The sequence below is a fragment of the Quercus suber genome, unplaced genomic scaffold (genome assembly GCF_002906115.3).
Source record: "Quercus suber isolate HL8 unplaced genomic scaffold, Cork oak 2.0 scaffold_157, whole genome shotgun sequence".
Taxonomy (NCBI): domain Eukaryota; kingdom Viridiplantae; phylum Streptophyta; class Magnoliopsida; order Fagales; family Fagaceae; genus Quercus; species Quercus suber.
Genome location: NW_027069618.1, coordinates 613,322 through 638,094, shown reverse-complemented (window position 1 = coordinate 638,094; position 24,773 = coordinate 613,322). Strand labels below are relative to the sequence as shown.

The window sequence follows — 24,773 nt, the reverse complement described above, 5'->3', positions numbered from 1 at the left end:
TTTACAAATCACATTTTCAAAACAATTTTTTTTTTTTTTTTTTGAACCAATTGCTCATCCAAATTTAATGTCATAAACATAACATTAATGGAAAGTAACTGACAACTCTAGTATTTTGACCTAGGTCCCAAGATTCTAACTTTGTCACTTTACATACAAAAACTTGACATTATGCTGAATTGCTGACTAGTGACTGCAATGCTCTTGTATACAGGCAAGCTCTTTAGCATTTGTTTGGATTTAAATTTTCAAATCTATCATTTGTTTGTTTGAGAAAAGGTTGCTGGCACATTAGGATGTCATGCCATCATCCCCTGCTATGAATCATCCCCAGACGCATGAGCTCTTGGGTATGTACAACTTTTAAAGCCTCATTTTTAAGGTATAACAACTATACATTAACCAACTTTCAACAAATAAGCAAATAAACTTTCAACAAAAAGCTACATCCAAATACACAAAGAACTTCTTTAACTCTTGAAGCTTTAGCAGCCTTTGTCTATACAATTATATTGAGGCCTTTTCTAGTTTAAATTAATTTTAAGAGTGTAAAATTAGCTTTTCAAATCAAAGACACAGTGTTTGTGATCAGTTAGTATGGGGCCTAAACTGGATAGGTTAATTCTAGACATTACAAAAAGGCAACAAAATCGACCAGGTTAGCTCTATTTCTTGGGTATCCATGTGTAATATGTCTTTCTGAATTTTTTAAGTATTTGGTTCATTAAATTGATTAAAAAATGACATTGCTTGATCAGGTTATTCACTGATTATTGGATGATAATGTGTCTAATCTTTGGGAAAGTTACTATATTGCTAGGGTGTGCCAGCATGTGATCTAAATTTTAAGCCGCAAAAAGTTTCCCAAGTCACATAGAGCATTGCATATATTAGCAAAAACTTGAATTGGAACTTCAAACCAATACTTAATTTTGGTCCCCTCAAAATTCACAATATTTAAGATGGACCTCCTTTCATCATAGAAGGAAGTCTTCTCTGAAGTTTTAGATGCACAATATTGGATTACCAACAAGAACCAATATGTCTAAGTACAGCACAGGAAGTTTTTCCCAAAACTGGTTTTCGCATTAATGATATTGTAAAAGTCCTTAATCCATTAAAACTTTAAATTTTCATGGTAATGAAATGTAATTCTTGTCCCTAACACATAAAACTTGCTTTTAACTTTATATAACACCAGCTTTCTTCAGGTGCAATGATTATATATGCATCCTCCCTCTCATAGTATATGAATTCCACAGCCTTGTGAGACTCATATGCTGTGAGAGGAAAGATGCCTGTATCCAATGCATAAGGTATTTTCTCTTAAAGTAGCTCTCTTTGTGCTAGGAAATGATCGACCTTTATTGCTTCTTTTGTGAAGCAGTCATCAACTACAATTGAGAAAACAACAAAGAGCAAATAATTCTAATACAATCATCAAATATAACACACAGTGTTGCTAAATGGATGAACAGATTCCCACCTATAACTCAATCCAAGATTCTCTTCCATGCCCATCAGATGTGGTGATGGGTCAAAATCATTTATCAATGTGTTATCTCTTAGGTTGTATGGAATCAGCTTGCCAGGAATATGAAGCACCAAGATTGCCTCTTCTTCATTTTCTCCAACGTTTCGATGAACAAGATGTAAGACAGAGAAAACAAAACGATGAATATCCTGGACATTGTACCTTATCATAGATGGATACTGGGCTGCAAGTCCACTAAGATCAACATGGTACTTTACAAACCAACTTGAATAATCACCACTCATCTCCATCACATCAAAGACAGTTGTTTGAGGACCATAAATCTCAATGAGATATAGATGGCCTCCTGATTCACCAAAATATCCCAACCTTCTCTCTGCCCAACCCTCTAGAATTGGAGGCATTGGTGTTGTAAACAAAAGCTCTCTCTCAACATCAAAACCAAGTGAGAACTTTCCCTTGCCAACCCAATGTAATGCACCTTTCCAAAAGACCCCTCTATTAAACAAAAACTCATCTAAAACAACAAAAGGATTTCCTGAATCTCTCCAAGAGCAGCCCTCATAAGAATTGTATATCTTTATTTGGCAATGTTTTGCTAACAAATCATGACCACAAATGCATATAACTTTGTAATGGGGTGAACGCTTGGGATCAAATGCAATGCTAATACCATTGACAGTATTGCATGCAGGTCTAGGTAGGGGCTTATATTGCCTTGTGGTGGGTTTACATATGTAGTATTTGCGCTCTTCTTCAAGGCAGCATCGAAAGCTGCTGCAAAGTAAAAGGCCATTGCATGAATGGTTTATACAAACACCATTCTCATCCTCAATGAAAGAGAGAGATGGGCTTGGAGCAGCATCTATTTGATCAGTGCATGGAATGAACCTTAACTCTGGATTCATACTAAGAAACAAAAATGTCTGCATGTAGAATCCTGAGACTTGGTGCTGAGGATTACAAAGTGTGTAATTAGAGATGAAGAGGGGTTCAGAGATTAAATGGTTCCACCATTTACACACACACCTGGATCTCAGCAAAGACTTCAAGGGTAGCCTCCTGAGTATTTCAATCATGACATCAGGGTCCTCACAATATTTCATCCTTGCTTGTTTCTTGCCAGAACTTGAGCTTTTAGGCTTTGGAGAAAAATACTAAATTGGAAAAGAAAAAAAAAATCATTATATCAATCTATTAGTAACTAGTAAGGAAATAAATAAACAATAGATTTTAAACAAAAGGGTCATAGTCGAAAAAAAGAGATATTGACAAGAAAAAACTAATCAATCAGATACAACAGGAATACAAGTATTCTTATTCGTATTACTTGAGTTTCTGCAAGTAGAACCAAGAGAAGTTATTTATAAAAGAAGAAAGAGAAAGAGTATAGTTTGATACAATACTTGAGATTGACTATCAGATTTCATAGAAGTTACTAATGTAGTTTCATACCTTAAGGCTTAAGTTGTCAAAGTAGTTTCCTAGAAATTTTGGTGATGGTAAGATTAAGACTTTGCCATTCTTTATGTTGCGTAGTTGACTAGACTTTTTGGCTTGAAGGTCCCAAAATGCGACTATGTTCTTGCCTAGAAATTGGAGAACCTAGGCCAAGGAAAGTCGGCAATTATGAATTATCAATTCTGTCCAATACAATGATCCTAAACTTGTTGTGCAAGGTCTAACAAGAATAATAAAAGACCAATGCTTTAATTCTTCCTTTTCCTCCAGTCTAGTGCACAGTGACGAAGGGAGAGGGCCAGGGGTGCCTTTTATTAAAATCTTCCTTCTATTTGCATACCTTTAAAAATATTGCATTAAGGTATTAGTTGTGCTCCTTTCCTTGTATTATCTTCTCTTATTTTCTTTTTCTTTTTTTGCACAGTAAGTATTAGATAAAAGAGAGATGCTTCAATAATAACAACAAGTAACAACCTATCACTTAGAATTTATTATAAAAATGTTATAAAAATATTGTAGACATATCATTTCTCTATATAAAAATGCAAGAATATCGATTGAATTTTGTGTCAAAATCTATAAATGGGCCGAAAATACTATATATGCATTGTAGGTGTCAGGTGATAGATACAAAATTGGTTTAAAATTAAAATTTGATAAAAATATCTTTTTTAGTAAATTATTAATTTGTTTTTCTTCTTAGCCTTCTCTTCCTTATATATACTAAACAAAAAAGGAAAATCATAAAAATAAATAAGCCGAATTGAGGTATATTATACGGAGGCACAATGATTATTAAAAGTCCAATTGAGCTTTAACTCCCATTTTTTTTTAACTTGTAAAAGTCTAGTTAGCCAATGCTAAACTGTTAAGTTATTGGATTCTCTCCATTCTAGCTTTAAAAAAAAAATCAAGAATAGTGTAAAAATCAAACAAAAGCGTAAAGTAATTGAAAAGGAAAAGAGTTTAGTATAAAAGAATTTGATCACAAAATCATATTCAATCAAAGGATATAAGGCCTCTGTAGCATTACAAACAGTATCCCAATGGAGTACCCAATAACATTTCCTTCACTTTACCCCTACAAACAAATTCAACTAAACTCAAAAAAAGTCCAAAGAAACATAGTGAAAATTTATAACCCAAAAAAAAAAAAAAAAAAAAAAAACCAAATCTGAGCAAGACCCTCAAGAACATGAGGCATGACACTTCCAATCCCTTTCAAGGTCACACCAGAAGCAACCCCAATAGCAAAAGTCTCACCAAACCCAGGCTTGGAATCAACCTTCATGTCAAGAACAGCAAGCCTTGCGTTTGTGGCATCAATCTTTTTGGAAGTCTCAATCATGAGCTTGTCCTTCCTGTTTCTCCCAGAGGAGATGACCCTGAAGAGGGCACTCTGGAGCTCCTCTATGACCTTGATAGAAGCTTGTTGTGAGTCAAGCCCTTGGGACTCATACTGGGATATTAGCTCTTGTGCGCTTAGCAGCTTTCTCTTCTGGGTGCTGCCGTTTTTGTCTTGTGGTAGTGCATTTGGGGTTGCTGGTTTTTCCATTTCTTTTTGGCTTCAAATAAAGGGGTTTTGATGAAAACCCCTGATGTGGGTTTTTGCCTTTTTGGGTGTTTGGAGGAGAGGGGAGTGGTTATGGAAAAAACCCTAGAAATGGGGTTTTTGGAGATAAGGTGAGGTGTGTGTGATATTGTGAGCTGTGTTGTGAATTGGGGATGAATCAGAATTCAAGAAGGGGAGCTGCAGAAAGGGGACTATAATAATTTTGCACACTACTGAACAGTGGAGTGGAAACTGGACAATTAGCAATTTGCCAATTTGTAATTGGGTTTGGGTTTGGGTTTTGAAGTTGGATTCACAGACAAAGAAGCTACCCATGGACTGGTTTTGGGCCCAGTTTGAAAGACAAGGCTACAGAAATTTTGAGGCAGCTCAGTGCTCAGACCAATGTCTGCGATTTTTTTTTTTTTTTTTTTAATAAGTAGTTCATTATTCTTTTTAGACATGACTAATCTCCGGACACGTGCAGGCATTCCCATAACATTAAGAAATTACCAAAATAAATCCTAGCAGGTTATCCTAAGGATTGGTTGGATGCTATTAGATGTTTAACTTTGATGTATTATCACTACTCTCAATAACTAAAGTGGTGAGTATCTTAGGTTCTAAGTATTAACCATAGGTGTTATGTTAATTGAGATGGGTTCTTATATCATTTTCTTCTTACAATTTTTACTTTTGCATGGCATGTTTATAGAGGTCAATTGGAAAAACGAATAGAATAAATGTTGTTCATGATGACGGTGCATCTTCCTTGCTAGCAAAGCATCAGTACATAGATAATATACGTTCATACGATTGGGACTGCAATTAGGCGCAACTTGTGGCGTTTAAAATTTTGAAACTGGACATAGGTGTTGTTAATATGATTAGGACTGCAGTTTGGTACAATTTCTCAAGAAAATCAACTCTTCCAAATGCATAAATACATCAGTTTATGACTGAGTTTTCATATCTATCACCACTTTAGACAGATTGGGTATGATCACACCATTTTTCCTTATCTATTGCGAATGGAGACAAATTGGGTATGATCACACCCAATATCTTATAACTACAGACGTACAATTACCCTGATTTCTTCAATCAACTTCAGCTTCACTATATTACTCTGATTTCTTCTACTTCAGCTTCACTATAGTTGGTCAAGACCTGGCCAAAATCCTTCCAAAGCTTGGATGCTAAATTTGAAGGTTTGCTGGTTAAAGCATAAACATGGTAGTTCTCTCCTCCCAAGCTCTCGTCCATCCATATCTAGGATACTCTTGAATGATTGCATATAATTAATATCACCAAGGAAAAACATGTTATTCACCTTCAACAGTTGAAATTCTGCATCAATTTGAGGAGGGTTGAATGCTTAGGACTCATTTTATTGTTCCAGTTGAAACAATATTTTTTTCTTAGGCGTGAGGAATTATAGAATTTCTGAGAAGCACTGAATGTCAACCGCAAGAGAGGTCCTACTATAGTATTACATATGAAGATAAAATTATGACACGAGTTCTACTTGCTTCCACAACCCTCTGTATATACAGGACTTTTGACACGTCACTTCCTTTAAGTCAAGCAACCAAGAGGAAAAAAATTTGAGGAAGAAAACAAATAAGTCTCAAACCGCTTTCAAGAAAACTAAAAACTAATTTGGTACTGAAATGAGTAGTAATTCAACATATCTTATTCAGATCAAGAAAGAATCAGTATGCCTATAAATCAGGCACCCATGATGATATACATGGAAATACCTAACTGTGCAAATTATCTAAGTATTCAAGGGAATGGGTGCCGAATGCCGCTGAGATCTCAAAAGGGGTGATACTGCAAGAGTTTATAGGTTCAAACAATTCTCACAGAAAGATTGGAGCCATGACAAGCGTAATTGTGGCAAGCATCTTTATGAGGACATGAAGGGAAGGTCCAGCTGTGTCTTTGAATGGGTCTCCCACACTGCAGAACAGGTAAAACAAGAGCACAATAAATTTCAAGAATTCAGATATTATAATGAAATGAACAATAGCGTCAAATATATATATATATATATATATATATATCTTGCACATCTTGCACAAAATTCTGGTGGGTTGGAAGTAGCACACAGCCCCATATTATAGAATATAGAGTTTGGGGGCCTAGTAACCAATTTAAAAAACCTAATTTGTTAAGCAATATATCTTTTGACATTTTTCCAGTCCTGAGATCCAAACAATGATGGCAATTAGAGAATTTTTCTTTAAAAATTAAATGGTAGAAAAAAGCAGTTTTTTTGTGCACGCCAACATCTCATTGTAGAGTTTTACCAATCAACAATACCATATAGAATAACTCAAACAAACCACATTTACAATTTAAAATTTGGGAAATAAACTATGCTTGTAAAGGAAAAAACCTCTGGCATTAAAAAATGAAGTCTTTGGAGTTTGCAGTTTGGTTCTAACTTTAGATAATTAGCTAAATTATCTAACGTTCAAACATGAACATCAAAAATAAAGGAAACAAACTACATTACAGTTCTGATAATAAAAAATAAAAAATAAAAAAACTTGTGTGTCAACCAATGCTTTAGGGGTCTAGTTCAAGTATTTACTGGAAACAATATCATGACCCCTTTTTTTCAATTTTAGGTATTTGCAACACATTAATATTGGTGATCAAATTCCATGTTACTACAAGATTCCCTACATGTTATGTCTTGGTCATGTTGTAACTTTATTTTTGTCCTCTTAATTCATCATACTTAAATGCATTTTGGTTTTTTTTTTTCCCTTAAATTTTGTTTAGGGGTGTTACATTCATGTTAACAATTGACGGAGTACAGAAATTATAACATAACTATAGATAATAAGCTAAATTTACTAATGAAACATAAAAGACACAAAAGAGACAGAACGAGCAGAGCCTATAAATTGAAAGCACAGGACCCACTCATGTGACTGAAAGGAGACACAAAATATTTTATAACTGCCACTTGCCATAAGTAATAATACTAGACATTGGCAAGAACACCAACACCAAAAGGGAACATCAACAACACTTACGTATCTCCTGTAATAGCTGCTTTATGACAATCACTCCCTTTGCCTCCAAGAGCACCTGTCTCTATATACTTCTTTGCATTATCCCAGGCACCACCAGATGTGTTCAGGAAAAGAGCCATAAGAATTCCCGAAACTGTTCCAAACATCAGCATGGCAGCCACAACTTTAGCCCCAAGCAGAGGATGCCCTGTGTAGGAACCCAAAATCCGGAACAGTAAACCTGCAAGTGATATGAACTTAACTTGAGTCCTTCATTATATAGAATATAGACTGGAATAGATAATACACATCGTAGAAAAAAAAAACAAGTCCACAGCTAGTATACCACAATATAAATAAATGAAAACATAAATCAACAAATTACTTTTCAATACATGGACTATATCTGTGTGGTTATACTGCAACTTTAGAATGTAAAATGATACTGCTGCTACAACCACCACCAGCACCTGCCACACCACTAGGTCTAATACTACTTCCATCACACAGCACTTCAATGAACAGAGAAAATATATATTTTGAAGCCATAATCATCTCCTTTAGAATATTTGACAGTACTTCTACCATTTCCATATCATACATGATATAAATGTTAGTATAATAGTGGCAGTAGTAATAAAAAATAATAATAACTTGGTCCTCCAATTATTGGGAAAAATTAAATTTAGTCCCTCAACTATTAATTGTGCCAATTTAATCCCTCAATTTTCAAAATCAAGTCAATTTCATCCTCAGGGCTCCTCTCTTAAATTTTAACAGATTTAGTAATTCACATTGACTTCATTTCAAATTTTTACACTTCCATTAGTAACCTTTAATGTATATTTTATTTGCCAGATCAATTAATTCCATTAAATTTAAACGGAGAGGAGATCCAAGGATAAAAGTAAAATTAGTAGATGCTACAATTAGTAGTTGAGGGACCAAAGTGAATTTTACCTAATAGTTGAAAGATTAAATTACTAATTTAACCTAAAGAATAATGTTGACAGAAAAACAGGACAGCGGCTACAATGAGAATGAGAGCAGTCAACCCACCAACAATTATAGGTGACAAAATAGCCAAAGCACCAGGTTTTATCATTTCCCTCAAAGATGCAGTTGCTACAATAGCAACACAGCGACTATAATCTGGTTTCTCCTTGTAGTCCTGCAGCAAGCAAGTTAAAACAATGATCACTTAAAACAAATAATTAAAGTGCAATACACAAGTTACAAAAGAAACTCGTGCTCACCATTATACCAGGCCTCTCAATAAATTGTCTTCTTACTTCATTAACAACCTCCTGAGCAGTTCGGCCAACTGCAGCACAGGCCCAGGCACTAAATAGGAATATAAGCATGGAGCCCAACAATCCACCTACAAAAACTTCGGGGATGGCTATATCAACCTGAAAGCCAATTTGAAATCACAAAATTAAGACAGGATGCAACAGCACTTGAAACAGAAGGAAATTAAAAGTGGGGCTACAATTTTGTCTACCTGTTTAAAAGGTTCCTGCGCAAATGCAGCTACCTCATCCATATACGCACTAAACAGAAGAAAAGATGCAAGCGCAGCAGAACCAATGGCAAATCCTTTGGTGGTAGCTTTTGTGGTGTTCCCTACCGCATCAAGAAGATCAGTGATCTCTCGAACACTTTCTGGCTGTGAGAACAATGGTATAATATTAGATAAGGGGAAATAAGTACAACAGTTTTCATCATCATTCAAGCCAAACTCTTAGAGAATTTATCACCTAAGGGCTACCTGCTGACTCATCTCTACAATTCCTCCAGCATTATCTGCTATTGGACCAAACATATCCATGGTAAGAACATAGGCAGCAGTACTGAGCATTCCCATTGTTGCTACAGCAGTGCCAAACAGCCCACCAGTTGGATTTCCACCTTCATCCACTAGTCCGGATGTATGACCCAGCCAGAAAGCTGAAATAATAGCGACACTAATGACAAGAACAGGAAGAGCTGTAGATTCCAGGCCCAAACTGACTCCAGCAATTATATTAGTCCCATGACCTGTGGAGCTAGCAAGAGCTAATGTGCGTACAGGCTCATGCTTGTAGTCAGTATAGTACTGGGTGATCCAAACAAAAGCGTATGCCGTAATGATACCAACTAACCCACACAGGGCAAAGTTGAACCATGCAGAAGGTGCTCGTTCAGTATAAAGCAACCACCGGGTGGACTGTTATAGTATTTCAAACCAGCAATATAATCATGTATCAGAATGCAAACAAGGAAAAAGAGAAAAATGCAGGTTTCCAATTCTCGAACAAATTTAGTTTTGAAACTCCAAATGATGATGAATAACAAAAGAGGAATTTGTTAATTAGCAGTTGTGATCAGTTTCTTTTGATATAAAATTTAAAAGTATAATGAGCATGTTCTAATTGTGAAAGAAATATTACCAAACCAAATGTCAGAACTGCTAACACTATTGTAATAGAATATCCTTTTTGAAGAATTGCCATTGGATCCTCAATAGGAGACTTTGAACCAGAGTCACGTGTACCCCTTATTGAAAGAATTCCAACTGATGAAACCACAAGGTCAAAAGAGTGAACAACAAGAGGAAACAAGATAAAGCCAGATGGATCTGCAAAAACAAATAAATTATGGGTGAGCCAATTGACATATACATACCCACAAAAACACACAACTATATGAAAATACACACAGTACTTGCCTTCAATTTTACAACGTTGGGCCATTGTTCCTCCTAGTATCATAGCACTAATTATTTCAGCTGCAATACTTTCAAAAAGATCAGCACCTCGAGCGGCACAATCACCCACATTGTCTCCAACCTTAATTGCAAAACTAAATAAGTACAAATTTCTTTACAGCCAACAACTTTGGCAACATAGATAACCAAGAAAAGAGAGAGAGAGAGATAGAAGTCACAGAATTTTTTTTTTTTTTCTTTAATTTCAAACTTCTCAATGACCACAGAAAAGGAGTAAACCACATTCTGCCCTCCTCAGGTCCTCTACCTCTTTTTGATATATCTGACTATATAGTTTGTCTTAATTGACTATTTGCCCATGCCTAGAGGCTATACCTCACTTCCTCAGGTAAGAAAACACCTTGCTTCATACATCCACCTTTAACAGCATTGTTTAATATTGTGCCTTTTTACTTTTCAACTTATTAGGTCCAGAAAGATCACAAAGCCTAGGAAATTTTTTTTTTTTTTGAAACTTTCAATCAATTATTTTATTTTTAATAATTTTGATAGGCCTAATTTTAACTACTCATGAATACCAAAAAAATAAACACACACCTCGATGCCTCCAAGTATACACATAGCATCCAGGGGTCTTAAATGCCTTACATTTCATTTCTGCCATTAAAATATCACCATGTTTGTAAAGAGAAAGTACAAATGAACTTATAACCCTTGAATTATGTGACTCAGTCTATTATGAAATCAACAGCTTTTTTCAAGTAGTAACAACAGCAGACAAAAAGGTGTAAGTTAAACCTTTGATTCAAAATAATTTGATTCAAATGTACTATTAAGTCATCACAGAATGAATAAATGAAAGTAGACATTTTATTGGAGTCCTCAACAAGAAGTTCCAATGGCAAATGCAAAAGAAGTCAACAAAGGAAAACCGGTAACTACCAGATCTGCAATCACAGCAGGGTTCCTCGGATCATCTTCAGGTATTCCTTGCTCTACTTTACCAACAAGGTCAGCCCCAACATCAGCTGCTTTTGTGTAAATTCCACCACCCAACTGAGCAAACAGAGCAACAAAAGAAGCTCCAAAACCATAACCGACAAGGAGAAGAGGCACTGGAAGATCAATACATTAACGTCAAGCACAAGATCATAGAAAACAACAGAATGAAATACATTATTACATGCTATGAAAATCCAAAACGACAAAAATACAGAAGGTGCATACAGTTACAACAGCCAACATAAAAAATCACATATATTCTTGTAGTTACAATGTGGTCTAGAACAGATTACAGTTCAAGCATACATGTAGCATACCTTAATAAAATGAAAATATCTTTAGAAAAAATATACGACACTGTTGCTGTGAATGTCGAGAAGATAGTGTTATTATTATCTTAAAATAGGGTATGTCATTCAATAATACATATCATGTCAAGTAGATGTACTGTTAAATCATATGAAGATACAAAGATGCAGCATATCTTAGAGACCTTAATTGAATCTATTTAAATTTGGAACAGATTAGGATTTATACTTTCATATAGCAATACATCAAGTGAATCATAAAGCCATAAGTTCCTGCAATGACAGGCACTCTTTTTCTTTTCTTTTTTGTGGATAACGTGGGTGTCCAAAGTTCTTTGAGCACCTAACTATTCCCCCAGGTTCAATAAAATTTGTGACTAAGTATAACCAAATTTCAACTTGGAAGTCTTGAACAACCCAAAAATTAATGTCCTCCAACTGAAACAATGGATAATATTGATACAAAGTGTACCATTACAATTAATCAACATCAACCCACCGTGGTGATAGTGCAGCAAATTTTGAAAAATTGCCATCTTTAGGAAATATCACAATAAGGTCCAACTCCATCTTCCTAAAATATTACTAGGATACAGAAGGGAATCCTTTTTAAAATTTTATTTTTAATGCACCACAACTCATAATAATAAATAAAAGGAAGGAAGAAAGTCACCACATACAATCAGTAACCTTCATTGAACCTGGCAAATCCACCCCCAACCAAACATAAAATGTGGCATAAAGGATGGCTACTCCAATTACAGCCATACCAACAACCACCATGGCAGAAAAACCACCAGCACGAACAGCTATCTGCACAAGATATCCCCAGTTATGATATCCATGATATCCATCCAAAACCATTTTCAGATAAATAACCAGAAAAGGACCTGCAATGCTTCCCTTGCAGACCGTCTAGCAGCACTAGAGACTCGAACATTTGCTCGAACCGACACCCACATTCCAACATACCCTGCAATTCCTGAACAAATAGCCCCCAAAAGAAATGCAGCAACAGTGATGTATGCAGATGTTGACCTACATCGACAGATTCAAAACCATGATTCAGCAATGAGAAATAAATTATATGAGCAGACAAAGTGCTCTATAACTTATTGAATTATGCACCTTCCTATGCCTGAAGCTTCTTGTTGAGGAGTTGTAGTGCGAAACAAATATATGCCAAGGATTACCAGTGCTAGCAACAATGCCATCTTGGAGATAGTCCCGTACTGGGTCCTGAAGAAACCTTCAGCTCCATCTCGTATTGCATCTGATATCTAGAAAGTGAAATGATAAGCTCAGGACAAGTACATGAAAATTTTCAATTTTTGAGCCACGCCAGTTCCCTATTAAGCCTAAGCATTCTTGATCATTGTTAGCAAGATAACCATACATAAGAAATGATGAGGAGTCTTTATCAATGAACACACCATATGCTTACAGGAGACTAAAGTTGTCATATTTGTTATAAGAAGTGGGTGGAGGGGATTTGAACCTTGGTTCTCCTCATAAAAGAGACCATTCAATGCCATTAAGCTACACGACTCTTGGCATATTTAATAACACTATGAGGAGTCTTTGTCAGCAAACACTCTAGCATGTGGAGAGCTGAGGACACCACCTGCACTTTCCAATGTCCCATGCACTTATTTGGACATTACTAAACGACCTTAAAGTACGAAACCACAAGGTTATTATGTGTTTTTGTTGAAAAGTTTTATACACTTTTTTCTCCTATGTACATTCTTCTCCATTCAAAGGAAAATTAAATAAAGATAAACAAACTACAGTTAATATAAAATTTCAGATATATATATATATATATATATAATATTTCAGAAAGGTACACATATAGCCATGTTCCAAACCCCCATTGCATGCCAGAACATGACAAATCACAGAGGCAGGATAAGAACAACTTCCCATAATATGAAACCTTGCATCTTAGATACTTATCCAAGGGCATACTGAAGCTCCACAACAGCAGCATGGGTTGTCAAATGTTAAATGGTAATAACTGATTGGTCCAGTGAGTAAAGTGAGATTAACAGAACAGTGAGAACACAACAGTGGGGATAGCCCAATTCCAACCAAAGAGTATTTTATTATTATTATTAAATCATTCTTTGTTGTTATTACTAGAGTTCACTTACTTATATAATATTCTCTCTCTTTTTCATAATTTGAATAATATTATTTTTTACCAACCAAAAATACATAAAGGGAACCTTTAAATAATTAAATGTTCTGCACAAACATATCAACGGTATCTATTAAAAAAAAAAATCAAAACAGAAACAAATTACAAGTCTGCATGATACATCATAGTCTCCATGCATATAGACTATACATAGCTGTAGAAAATCGATTCCTGGAAAAGTCCTATTGAAATTATAGTAACAAAAACTAAACAACAAATTTATGATCTACTACCAAAAATAATTACTGTGAAAACATACAGACAAAAAGACAAATAACATCATAAGCAAAAGAAACTGAAAATAGATGATGTACCTGAACCATCTCAGGAGGCCCCTCATCCTTTGCGAGCACCCACTTAGTAAGATATATTGAGAAAAGGAAGCTCATAATACATATGGAGAAGACAAAAACAATGATTGGAGAAGTTTTTGCTCCAACGTAAAAGATTGCTCCAAGTCCCAAAAGTAGAAATACTAAAAGAACACGGACATTTATTCCCATGAGAATCCGAAATATCTGCAAAAAGAACTTAATACTATCAACACAAGGGAAAACCAAACCAAAAACTAATATATGACAAAACAAGACAATAGAAAAATGCCATAAAATGAAATGGAAAAAATAATAATAAATCCTACACATCAGAAGTAATTACAAAATAATTACAATGTAGAGATAAGAACGGTACTTCATTGTCATAAAAAGGAAAAAATTATGCATTTTCCCCAGTCAAAATTGTCATTACATTTAGGAAAAATAGTTATTTTATAACTAGTTACAATATTTTATCTAACTCTAACACCAAGAGCCATGTAGCTCAGTGGCAATGTCTGCTCTCTTTTGCAAGAAGAGCCTGGGTTAAAATCCCACCTCCCCCATTGTTTTAACTACTCCCTCCACCTCAAATTATTAGTTCTTCATTCCATTTTGGGATGTCTCAAAATGTAGTCCTCTTTAAAAAGTCAATATATATAATATTGATATTCCTAACTTATCATTTACTTCATTCAAAAAGTTTTTCAAAATTGATCCCTTTTATTTGAATGACTCCATTACATGATGTTCCCTTGAAAAGTTGGATTTTCTAAACAAGACCAACAATATGGGATGAAGGGAGTATCTAATTAACAAAATAAATAAAAACATATTTGTCTAACTCTGACAAAGCACAGTTGCACTGTTAGTTCAAAGCTATGAAAGGTTGCACCATGTTGTTCTGTCTGCGAAAAGCTATAAATTTAAAAATGGGGAGAGAGAGAGAGTGACAAAGGCTATTAGCAATGCAATACTGTTTAACACAATACAGCTCCGTCATACCAATCACAAATCATAAGCACAATGAAAGAAGAAAAGTCCTAAACGTAGTCCACTAAGAATCAAAAGCATACATGAATCTTACACCCCAAGAAAAACACATACGCTTTGCTACAAGTGATCATATATTAATCTGACAATGAGACCAATTCACACAAAAAAAGAACAAATGAAGATACAGGTTCAATCCCATAACAGGTTTTTTTGTATTGAATTGTATTTACCAAGGGGGTGTGAACTTTACTACGCATGCTGGGAAAAACCCTCGGCCTGTCAGCATATGGCCCAAGATTACCACCTTCAACGTCGTTATCCATGAACATTGTAAGAGTGTTTGAATTTACCCTCCGAAACTGGGGCAAGTCGCCCCCCGAGCTTGGCCGCTGAATTTTGAATGACCTGCTAAGACCAACAATTCCATAATAAACAATCCAGAAAATCGTGAACTTCATATATTAAATTGACATTTAAGCTAAACTATGATTCCAAAATCCCACTTCTGAATTTTTGAAACAATGCAATGTATGAGCTAAAAAGAGTCCAAACTAGATTAAATGTCAATTCAATTACAAAAATTCAAATATACATTCAATAAACGCAGAATCAGAAAATTAGAAAATAAAAACAATGATAAAAGAATCAAACTAGATTACATGTCAATGTAATCCAGAAATTAACACTTTTTACACTATTGAAATTCACACTAATTTCGTAACAACAATTTGAATGCTAAATTTGGTTTCCGAGAAAATGAAACAACCTAAAAGACCTTTTAAAAAAAATCATTTTTTTTATTTACTCATTTTCCAAACAACCAAACAGAGCAATATACATTCTTCATTGAAATAACAAATGATCATTTCCTACCTAAAACCTCAATTTTTTTTTTCTCGGAAACCAAACATGAATCACCAAAACCCAAAAAAATCCGAAATTGAAAAACGAAAAACCCTAGGTAACATCATGAAATTCCAAGATCTAAAATTGGAGAAAGAGAGAGAAAGGAATCTAAGAAACAAAAACGACAACGTATTAAGTAGAGAGAGAGAGAGAGAGGGAGGGAGAGAGTATACCTTTGGTCAATGGGAGCAGTACTGAGAGACGAGTACGATTTGCGTTATTGGTTTTGTGAAAATGAAATGGATAAACACGAAGCAAAATTTTGATGTGAGTGCGAAACTTAGATCTAAAAATAAAAATATAGACACTGGCGTAGAGTTAATATAAATAATAGTAGTAAATAAGGGTGATAGAGCTAGAGTTAGACTTAATGACTCTGTATTTTTATCTATTTCTCTATGTGATAAAGATTTTTTTTTCGACTTTATATAATATACTTATCATCTCGACCTGACTCCACCAATGGAAGAACAGTTTATATGTTATCAGATATTAGTCAATCTGACAAATTCCTATGCAAATAGGGAAATGGTTTTTTTTTTTTTTTTTTTTTTTGGGTTCAAAAGTTAGGCATATTCCATTTTATTTCTTTACCTATTGTTGTTGTTGTTGTGGGTAGAAATGGTGTTCCATGTATTGGGAAAGATGCCATGTCACTCGTCCAATTATATTTTGCCATCTAATCTATCACTCCATAAAACTGTTTTTTTTTTTAGTTTGGTTGAGCTCCACAAAACTAATTATGTCACATTTCTCTTTGCTTGTTTATCTTTATCCTGTGATCTTGTAACTTGGATAACTTGGAAATAGAGGAAAATTATTATATGATCCAGTCGGTTGTAATTTATAATGTATTGAATTTATCTTCTTTTCAATAAAGCTACAATCTTCTTATCAAAAAAAAAAAAAAAAAAATCATCCTTACGATTTTTTGTTCTTGAAAAGAAACTGGGTAATTATTAATACTAATATTTGTTCTTTTTATTTTAAAAAATATATTTGTTTCTAAAAATTCTTGTGTTTTGTGGTTTTTTTGGTTCAAATCTAGCTTATATAGAAAAGTAATGGGTATGGGTATCTAAACTTAATAATAAAGTTAAATGATATGGAGATGACCTAATATGCTATTATTTATATGCATATGCCCAAAAAAAATGGTTTTTTTTTTTTTTCTCAAATTTGAAACAAATAATAAGTTTTTGTGCTAAAATGCAAAACTGACCTTCTAACTTTTTTTAGATTTCATTTCAGTCCTTTTAACTTTACTTTTGTTCATTTCAGTCCTCTAAGTTTCAGATTTATCAATTAAGACTTTTCCGTTAACTTTTGTTAACAATTTTTGAAAAAAAAAATCTAAAAAATATTTTTCAATCATTAATTGAATTTTTTTAATTAAAAAAATTTAAAGAAAAATGTATAAAATTGAAAAATTAACCACAACATATAACAAAAGTTGATGGAAAAGCCTTAATTGAATAAACTTGAAAGTTAGAGGACTGAAATGAACAAAAGCAAAATTAGAGGATTGAAATGAAATTTGAAGAAACTTAGAAGGGTTAGTTTTGTATTTTATCCTTATTTTTAAATACCATTATCATGATTAGGGGTGTTCACCAAACCATATAAACTGCACAAACCACAAAAATCACACCAAAACCGCCCGCAAAATAGCATAACCGCGCTACACCACAATTAACAATACACCGCACCACATCGCATAGTGTAGTGCGATTTGCAATTTTATAATTAAAAAACCACACAAACCGCACCGCACCACACCGCACCCTCTCTATATATTAATATATTTATTTATTTTTAATATTAAATATATTATTACTAGTTTGATAACCCTAGTTTTCAAAACAAAAAAAAAGTTTGATAACCCTAGCAAGTGTTGACTAGAAAAGCAAACCCAAAATAAAGAAAAACTAGCTAAGTAATTTAAAACTCGGCCAAAAAAAGAGGGAAAAAATTAGTTTTGAGCTGAGTAGGAAATGCCCAAAATTTGAAAAATATATCGACTTCAAACCGCATCTTATACATAGCACCACATATGTGATCGCAAAAATGAGATGCGTTACGGTTATGGTTTTGGCTAAACTCGAAACCGCACCACACATGTGACTGCAGAAATAAGGTGCAGTGTAGTTATGATTTTAGTTAAACCGCACCGCAAAGTGCGGTTCTAAAAATGACCCAAAATCGCATCGCACCGCACCATGAACACCCCTAGTCATGATATCTCACTCTTTGGATTTAGCTTTTGTCTTATTATATTTCTTCTTCTATTTTTCTTTTTTCTAGAGATATTGTCCTATTATATTTCAAGCCAACAACAGTTTATCATCATTCTTTTTTTCTTTTTCTTTTTTGAAGGTAAAAGGTAGAAATCTTATTGATGATAAAGATACATGGCATGTAACAAAAACCTTGACCATTACAATAACATAAGGCCATCAAGGGAAGCAGCAACTGGTCTGCAAACCAGACAATTATGCAAAAAAAAAAAAAAAATTGATGTTCTTCTCCCAAAAAAAAAAAAATCTTAAAAGTTGATGCGACTTTTTTATCCATCTAAGAATTGTACCTTTTTTAATACTAATTAAAATAATTAATTAACGTAGAAGCAACGTGTAAGCCAAATCAACATTTTTGTTAAAACAAATGACAACAATGATAAAAGTAAATTTGTCTCAAAAAATTCAAAACCAAAACTAAAACAAAAACACTCAATATTTATGGGTACGAAAAGATAGGGCCCGTTTGGTACTGTTATTTAAACAACAGTCTTCAGTGTTTAAACAACACAACATGTATTTTTACAACACTTTTTAACCCACCAGTATTTCCACAATACTTAAACAACGTTACTAGAAGTCTCTTACCAAACGGCCCCATATTTTTTATCTAATTTCTTTTGACAAAATCTTTTAAGTGACTTGCTAAATTTAGAGCATTAGCTTTAGTCGCAAGGGGGCACATAACATGATGTTACCTGACAAGTGACAATGTCGATTGAGAGTTCACATATAAGTCTAGTCACATTGAGACAAATTTGGTATTCATTGTGGTATGTAGTGACGGCATGAGGTCAAGATGAAGAAGATCTAATTGTTGATGGGTGGTTTGTGGTGATGGCGTGGTGGTTGATTGTTAATAGGTCAGGTTGCGACATTGAGATTGGATCGTTGATGGGTTCTATTGTGTCTTAGCCAACTTTGATGCTTGATCCACAGATACGCGTGCACACAAAATAATCTAAAAACATTCGTTGATAAATAGTATTTTATTAATTTTTTGTTAAAATGTTAGTTTATTGAAGTAATTGAAAAAAACTAAGAAGTGCAAACCAATTGAGTTACAAGATTATTAACAAAAGAATACATATTTTGAAAAATTTTAACAGTATAGTACTAACTTTTATCATCCAGCAGTATTTATATACTATTTTATTTTATGCTTCCGTTGACTATTGGTAATAGAGTAGTTCTAGGTTCTCTCAAAAAAAAAAAAACAAAAAACAAAAAAAGTTCTAACATAACATTGCTTTGAGGTTGGAAATATTTTATTAATTCAGCACATATTCGAAGGTTTTGTTGGCAATAAATAATAATCCAATAAACAATGGGTAGTATAGTAATCTTTTCTGAGATGCAATTTTTGAACGTGACATGGATGGTACCTCTTACCTCTTACCCGCTTAAATAGGCAATTTTATGGGCAGAGTTTCTTTGGAACCATTGTTTATCTAATAAGCATGATGGGTCAATCTGTAATCTAACTTGACTCTTCTCCTTGGTTTCCCTCGAATATATAGATTTGTGTTGCTTTGCGGCAGACTCCTTTGGTCACCTGGGTCAGTTTTGTGATCAATCTCAATCATATGTATATGTATATTTTGAATACTTCTAGAAACAAATATGGACAAATTATGAATTTTATATACATAGCATATATATCCCATTAACCAAGTCGTGATATGAAGTTATGAACCACATGTTGTTCCTCCAAAAGCTATTCGTTGTTGTGTCCTTCACTGATGACAAATATTTTAAAAGATAAGATATTACAGAAAGAACTTTTAAATAAAATTTCAAACAATAATGATTAAGTGAATTTTTTACTCTCTAAGTTCTCTATCAAGTCATCAAAAGCTATCAAAATATTGCTCACTCTCATTGTGTGTGTGTTTTTTAATATATATATATATATATATATATATATAACTTTTAAAAAGTTACACATGACATAACTCTTAAAAAGTTACACATTGTTGGGGGTGGTTTTTTGCGCGTAGCCACGTGTCTTTTGTTGTAGGTGTGACTTTGCTAGGCCCGGATTTGTTTTGGGGAGTTCAACTCGGAACTCAACATTGAACCGCATAGACTAATGCCTTTCGGTGTATTTTTAAGTTTACAAAATAGATAAAGCCCAAAGTCTTAGAATCATGATAATGATCGAAATAAATAAATAATATACTTAGTTATGTTTATTAAGTAATGTCAAATATTAAAAAGTGGTTAATTAAGTGTTATATATCTGATAAGGAGATATGTCCAATAGTCCATATCCAGCTGCAGTTCATGGTTCATGTTTAACATAATAAGGTATGTCTGGCAATGGTCCATGTCCAAATAATGTATGTCCATCAATGGTCTATGTCCAAATAATACATGTCTAGTAGTGATATGGATTCAATTTATTAATGCATATGTTTATTAATGAAGCATTAGTGAATCCATGTTTATTAAATGGTGAGATAATATTAAAGTAATTTGCATCTAACGGTAAAATGATAATGAATAAAATATACTTAATAATATAAATTTGAAGATAAAAATATAATGACTTATCTTTATATTTTGCAGCTCCAGCTGTATGACATCAGTGGACTTAACATTTCAGCAACCTTCATATTTTGCAGCTCCAGCCATATAACATCAATGGACTTAACATTTCAGCAACCTTCTGTGAGAGATTGCACCCCCGATCCTTTTTTATGATGTTGGGCCAAACCCACGTGAATGGATGGAATCTTGTTATTGCCTCTCAAAATGGAGGTTCGATTAGTTATATTTTCCCCTTTAAATTAAGGGTTTTACAATAGAGTCGCCACTTATTTAATTATTGAGATAAATAAGAAAACTAAAATTGAAAAATTCCTCATTTTATTAATTTTCAATTGAATTTACATTGATCATAGGAAAATTACATGATTTTGGTCCTAGATACAATCTAAGATAAAATACATAGTTTTATTTTCTAGTTACAATCTAAAAATTGAAAATTATAAGGATAAACATTGGTCTATCAACCCTTGATCTAAGTTCGGAGGTTATGTTACAAGATGGGAAGGTGTTAGACACCCATCTTACCCGGTGAAACTGGTCTTCTAAAGTATGGTGGCCAACATTCATATCACATCATTCAATATGTTATCAATCAATTTACATGTTAAATTAAAGTGTGTGCATGTGATAAATCCTAATTCAATTTATTAAACATTTCATTTGAATTGAAAAATAAATTATAGTGAATGTGTGTGGATGGTGATATCTTAGATTCAAGAATTTGAAAGAATTATTAAACAAACATGTTTTTCATATTTTTGATGTGGATTTAAAATTAAAATTAATATTATGCATGAACATGTGATAAACAACCAAGAACATGTAAAGAACATATAAGAACAATTAAGAACATTCAAACATATTCAAAGGAATTTAAATAATTATTATCATACTTTAATCTTAAATTCTCATCATGAGGAAAAAAAAAGAATTAGGGAAAATGATTATACCTTCATGCAAGATTCATATGGTGGAGGAGGAGACTCTTGAAGGAGGTCTTAAGGGTGGAGGAAAAGAAGAGTTAGGAGAAGAAGTATGAGTCTCACTCAATACCTTGAGTCTTAATAAGACCAAGATATGATAAGACTACTCAACTTTCTAGAACTCAAGAGATGAGAAGAGAGGGAGTTTTTGTGTGCTTTGAAATGAAGAAGAGAGAGTGTTTATATAGTAGTAGTAAAGAAAATATGAATAGAAAGTCATTTAATAAAGATTGACAAAAAATCATGAACCTATACCTCATTTTAGCCTTAGGAAAAATTTGGTGCATTAAATGGAGAGATTGGTGCGAGTGAGGAGCAAGCCAATATTCGGTTTTCCCGTAACTACTGTAACAGCCTGTAGAGCCAATTTCGAAAAATCATATCTAACTCGATTCTGATTGAAATTGTCTCATTTTTGTGCTCAAATTGAAGCCCCGGATTTTTAGTTTCTAGGAAAATTAACCTTATTCACAAATTCAAAATATTCTAAGAGATATCAATGAAATTGTGAATAAATGTCATTTGTTAGAAAATGGTTTCAGCACAATTAACATTAATAGGTCCCAAATTAGCTCCCAATTAACATTAAATGGCTCCAATCACTCCCATTTCAGACTTAATTGGTTCTAAATTTACTCTAATTAAAAGATAATTGCACAAATTATTCATTGAATAATTAATATTTAACTATCTAATTAATTTGGTGTTTGTAACCTTACCATAAAATGTAGTCCCAACCAATCAAATTATGACACATTATTAATCTCAAATTGATTATAATTAAAACCTATTGGAATCAAATTGTTCATAATCACATATAATCGAACTCAATTTGTGGTAATGCACATCAGCCATTAAAACTTGATTTGATGATAACTTTTAATCTGATGGTCTGATTAGGGCTTATGACTAATTGATTTGATCGTTACAATATCAAGATCATTTTGGTGAAATGAGATTAAGAATCTAATGATCAGAATCAAGATGCATATTTTCAAGGCGAAATTACTCTTTTACCCTCCATGTGAGGTTAAATACGGGTTGCAAAATAGGGTGTCAATAGAATGCCCTTCATTGGTAGAGCTTGAAAAACGAATGTCAATGTATGAAAGAGACACCTAATTTTGCAATCAGTATTTAACCGTAGTGAATGTATGATGCATGTAGATAAAAATGCAGACGGTCATGTTGTGGATCAAAATGGACCAAATCTTAGGGGAGATTGCCTACGTACCTCTTGGTGAGAGGATCAGGTCTAAATGCAGTTCATACATGCAGCCTTTTTTTTGTTTTTGCTTTTTTTTTTTTTTTTGGTAGAAAAAAAAATGAGTACAAGACATGCTTACTAGTAGTCACAACAAAATGAGGATTTTAGTCGTAATCTTGAATTTTGGACATGCTTTCCAGAAGTACGATGAATTTGAATTTGGACGTGCTTCCCTATGAATTTGAATTTGGACGTGCTTCCCAGAAGTTTGATGGTTTGAAGTTTAGACGTGCTTCCCAAAGGTTCGATGGTTTGAATTTGGATGTGCTTCCTAGAGGTCCAAGGATTGAAAATTTGGACGTGCTTCGCAGAGGTTTGATGGATTTGAAGTTTGGACGTGCTTCCCAGAGGTCTGATGGATTTGTGGAAGGTGATATTTGTGCCAATGTGTATGGGTCTTTTACCCTAGTTCCTGCAAAATAAATATTTTCAATTAGTAACAAAGTTATTAATTGAAAGAAATTGGACATACCAAGCCAATGCCCCTAGTTTGGGACATCTTGCATGTTTTGATGAATGTTGAGTGTGGATAGCTAACTTGCTGTTGCGACCACTGGAGAATATGGAAGGAGATCGCAACCTACCATTTGTTTTGGAGATCTTTCATTCGAAGCTATGCTTAAGAGATTTATCCTTTGAAGTTTTGACTCTGGAGATTTTTCCATTGAAGTTTTCAAAATTTTTAATGAAGATTTGTTTATTGGAGATTTTTCTTTGAAAAATTGAGATTTTTTTTTTTGAAGAGATCTTGAAGATTTATCCTTTAAACATTTGAAATTTTTTTAAAAAAAGATTTATTCATGGAGATTTTTCCATTAAAATATAGAAATTTTTCCTTGAAGATTCATTCTAGAGATTTTTCCATTACAATTTTGAAAAACTTTAATGAAGATTTGTTCATAGGAGATTTTTCCTTTTGAAGATTTGTTCATGAAGATTTTTCCTTAAAGATTTATTTTGGAGATTTTTCCATTGGATTTTTGAAATTTTTTTAAGAAGATTTGTTCATGGAGATTTTTCCTTTGAAATATAGATTTGGAGATTTTTCCTTTGAAAAATGGAGATTTTTCCTTTTGAAGATTTGTTCGTGGAGATTTTTCCTTGAATATTTATTTTGGAGATTGAACTTTTGAAAAAAATTTAATGAAGATTTGTTCATGCAAATTTTTCCTTGAAGATTTATTCTTAGAGATTTTTCCATTGAAGTTTTGGAAATTTTTATTGAAGATTTTTTCATTGGAGATTTTTCCTTTGGAATATAGTTTTGGAGATTTTTCCTTTGAAAAATGGAGAATTTTCCTTTTGAAAATGGAGATTTTTTTAATTTTTTTATTTTTATGATCACAAAGTGAAGAAGATAAAGATGGACTAAAAATAATGAAGATTTATTCATGATGTTTTTTTTTTTTGAAAAACCTATCCTTTGAATGAGAACAACTTTGGCTAGAAGTTGATGTGGATTGCTGGATAAGTCCTTACTTAATTCCTGCAAAAAAATAATTTCAATTAGTAATGGATTTATTCACTAAAATGAATTGGAAGTACTTACCCAATGCCCCTAGTTTGGGGCATATTCCATACTTAGATTGAAGCTGAATTCATTTGATGTTGTGACCATTGGGAATATGAAAAAAGATCATGGTTTGCCATCCTTAGTTCCTGCAAAAAGGCTTTCTTTCTCTAGCTTGTTAGAA

The 24,773-nt window shown here is 33.3% G+C and overlaps 3 protein-coding genes across 4 annotated transcripts; all 3 read right to left on the bottom strand.

Annotated features, from left to right (window-relative positions):
• Window positions 1–860: 860 nt before the first annotated feature.
• Window positions 861–3,129, bottom strand: LOC112034289 (F-box protein At5g07610). Its single transcript, XM_065777523.1, has one exon. It carries the CDS (start codon window positions 2,599–2,601, stop codon window positions 1,441–1,443), a length of 1,161 nt encoding a protein of 386 aa, XP_065633595.1. The 5' UTR covers window positions 2,602–3,129; the 3' UTR covers window positions 861–1,440.
• Window positions 3,130–3,921: 792 nt separating this feature from the next.
• LOC112034363 (uncharacterized) lies at window positions 3,922–4,886 on the bottom strand. The gene has a single exon (XM_024067182.2). The coding sequence runs from the start codon at window positions 4,509–4,511 to the stop codon at window positions 4,092–4,094; it is 420 nt and encodes a 139-aa protein (XP_023922950.2). The 5' UTR covers window positions 4,512–4,886; the 3' UTR covers window positions 3,922–4,091.
• A 1,083-nt stretch (window positions 4,887–5,969) lies between these two features.
• LOC112034339 (pyrophosphate-energized membrane proton pump 2) lies at window positions 5,970–16,325 on the bottom strand. Of its 2 annotated transcripts, none has more exons than XM_065777522.1 (15): window positions 16,153–16,325; window positions 15,304–15,481; window positions 14,078–14,281; window positions 12,689–12,840; window positions 12,451–12,598; window positions 12,241–12,373; window positions 11,193–11,365; window positions 10,251–10,371; window positions 9,973–10,160; window positions 9,312–9,749; window positions 9,045–9,209; window positions 8,797–8,952; window positions 8,600–8,711; window positions 7,562–7,781; window positions 5,970–6,473 (listed from the first exon to the last, which is right to left on the bottom strand). In XM_065777522.1, exons 2-15 carry the CDS (start codon window positions 15,400–15,402, stop codon window positions 6,374–6,376), a joined length of 2,409 nt encoding a protein of 802 aa, XP_065633594.1. In that variant the 5' UTR covers window positions 15,403–15,481; window positions 16,153–16,325; the 3' UTR covers window positions 5,970–6,373. The 2 variants fall into 2 exon arrangements, with proteins under 2 accessions (XP_065633594.1, XP_065633593.1); XM_065777521.1 differs by having other exon boundaries at window positions 15,304–15,478.
• Window positions 16,326–24,773: the final 8,448 nt, after the last annotated feature.

Coding starts and splice junctions, on each gene's coding strand:
- LOC112034289 (XM_065777523.1), bottom strand. CDS start 2,601: ATGAAATATTGTGAGGACCCTGATGTCATGATTGAAATACTCAGGAGG.
- LOC112034363 (XM_024067182.2), bottom strand. CDS start 4,511: ATGGAAAAACCAGCAACCCCAAATGCACTACCACAAGACAAAAACGGC.
- LOC112034339 (XM_065777522.1), bottom strand. CDS start 15,402: ATGTTCATGGATAACGACGTTGAAGGTGGTAATCTTGGGCCATATGCT. Junction 8,953..9,044: donor CGCAGGAACCTTTTAAACAG/GTAGACAAAATT, acceptor ATTGGCTTTCAG/GTTGATATAGCCATCCCCGA. Junction 6,474..7,561: donor GCAGCTATTACAGGAGATAC/GTAAGTGTTGTT, acceptor CCTGTTCTGCAG/TGTGGGAGACCCATTCAAAG.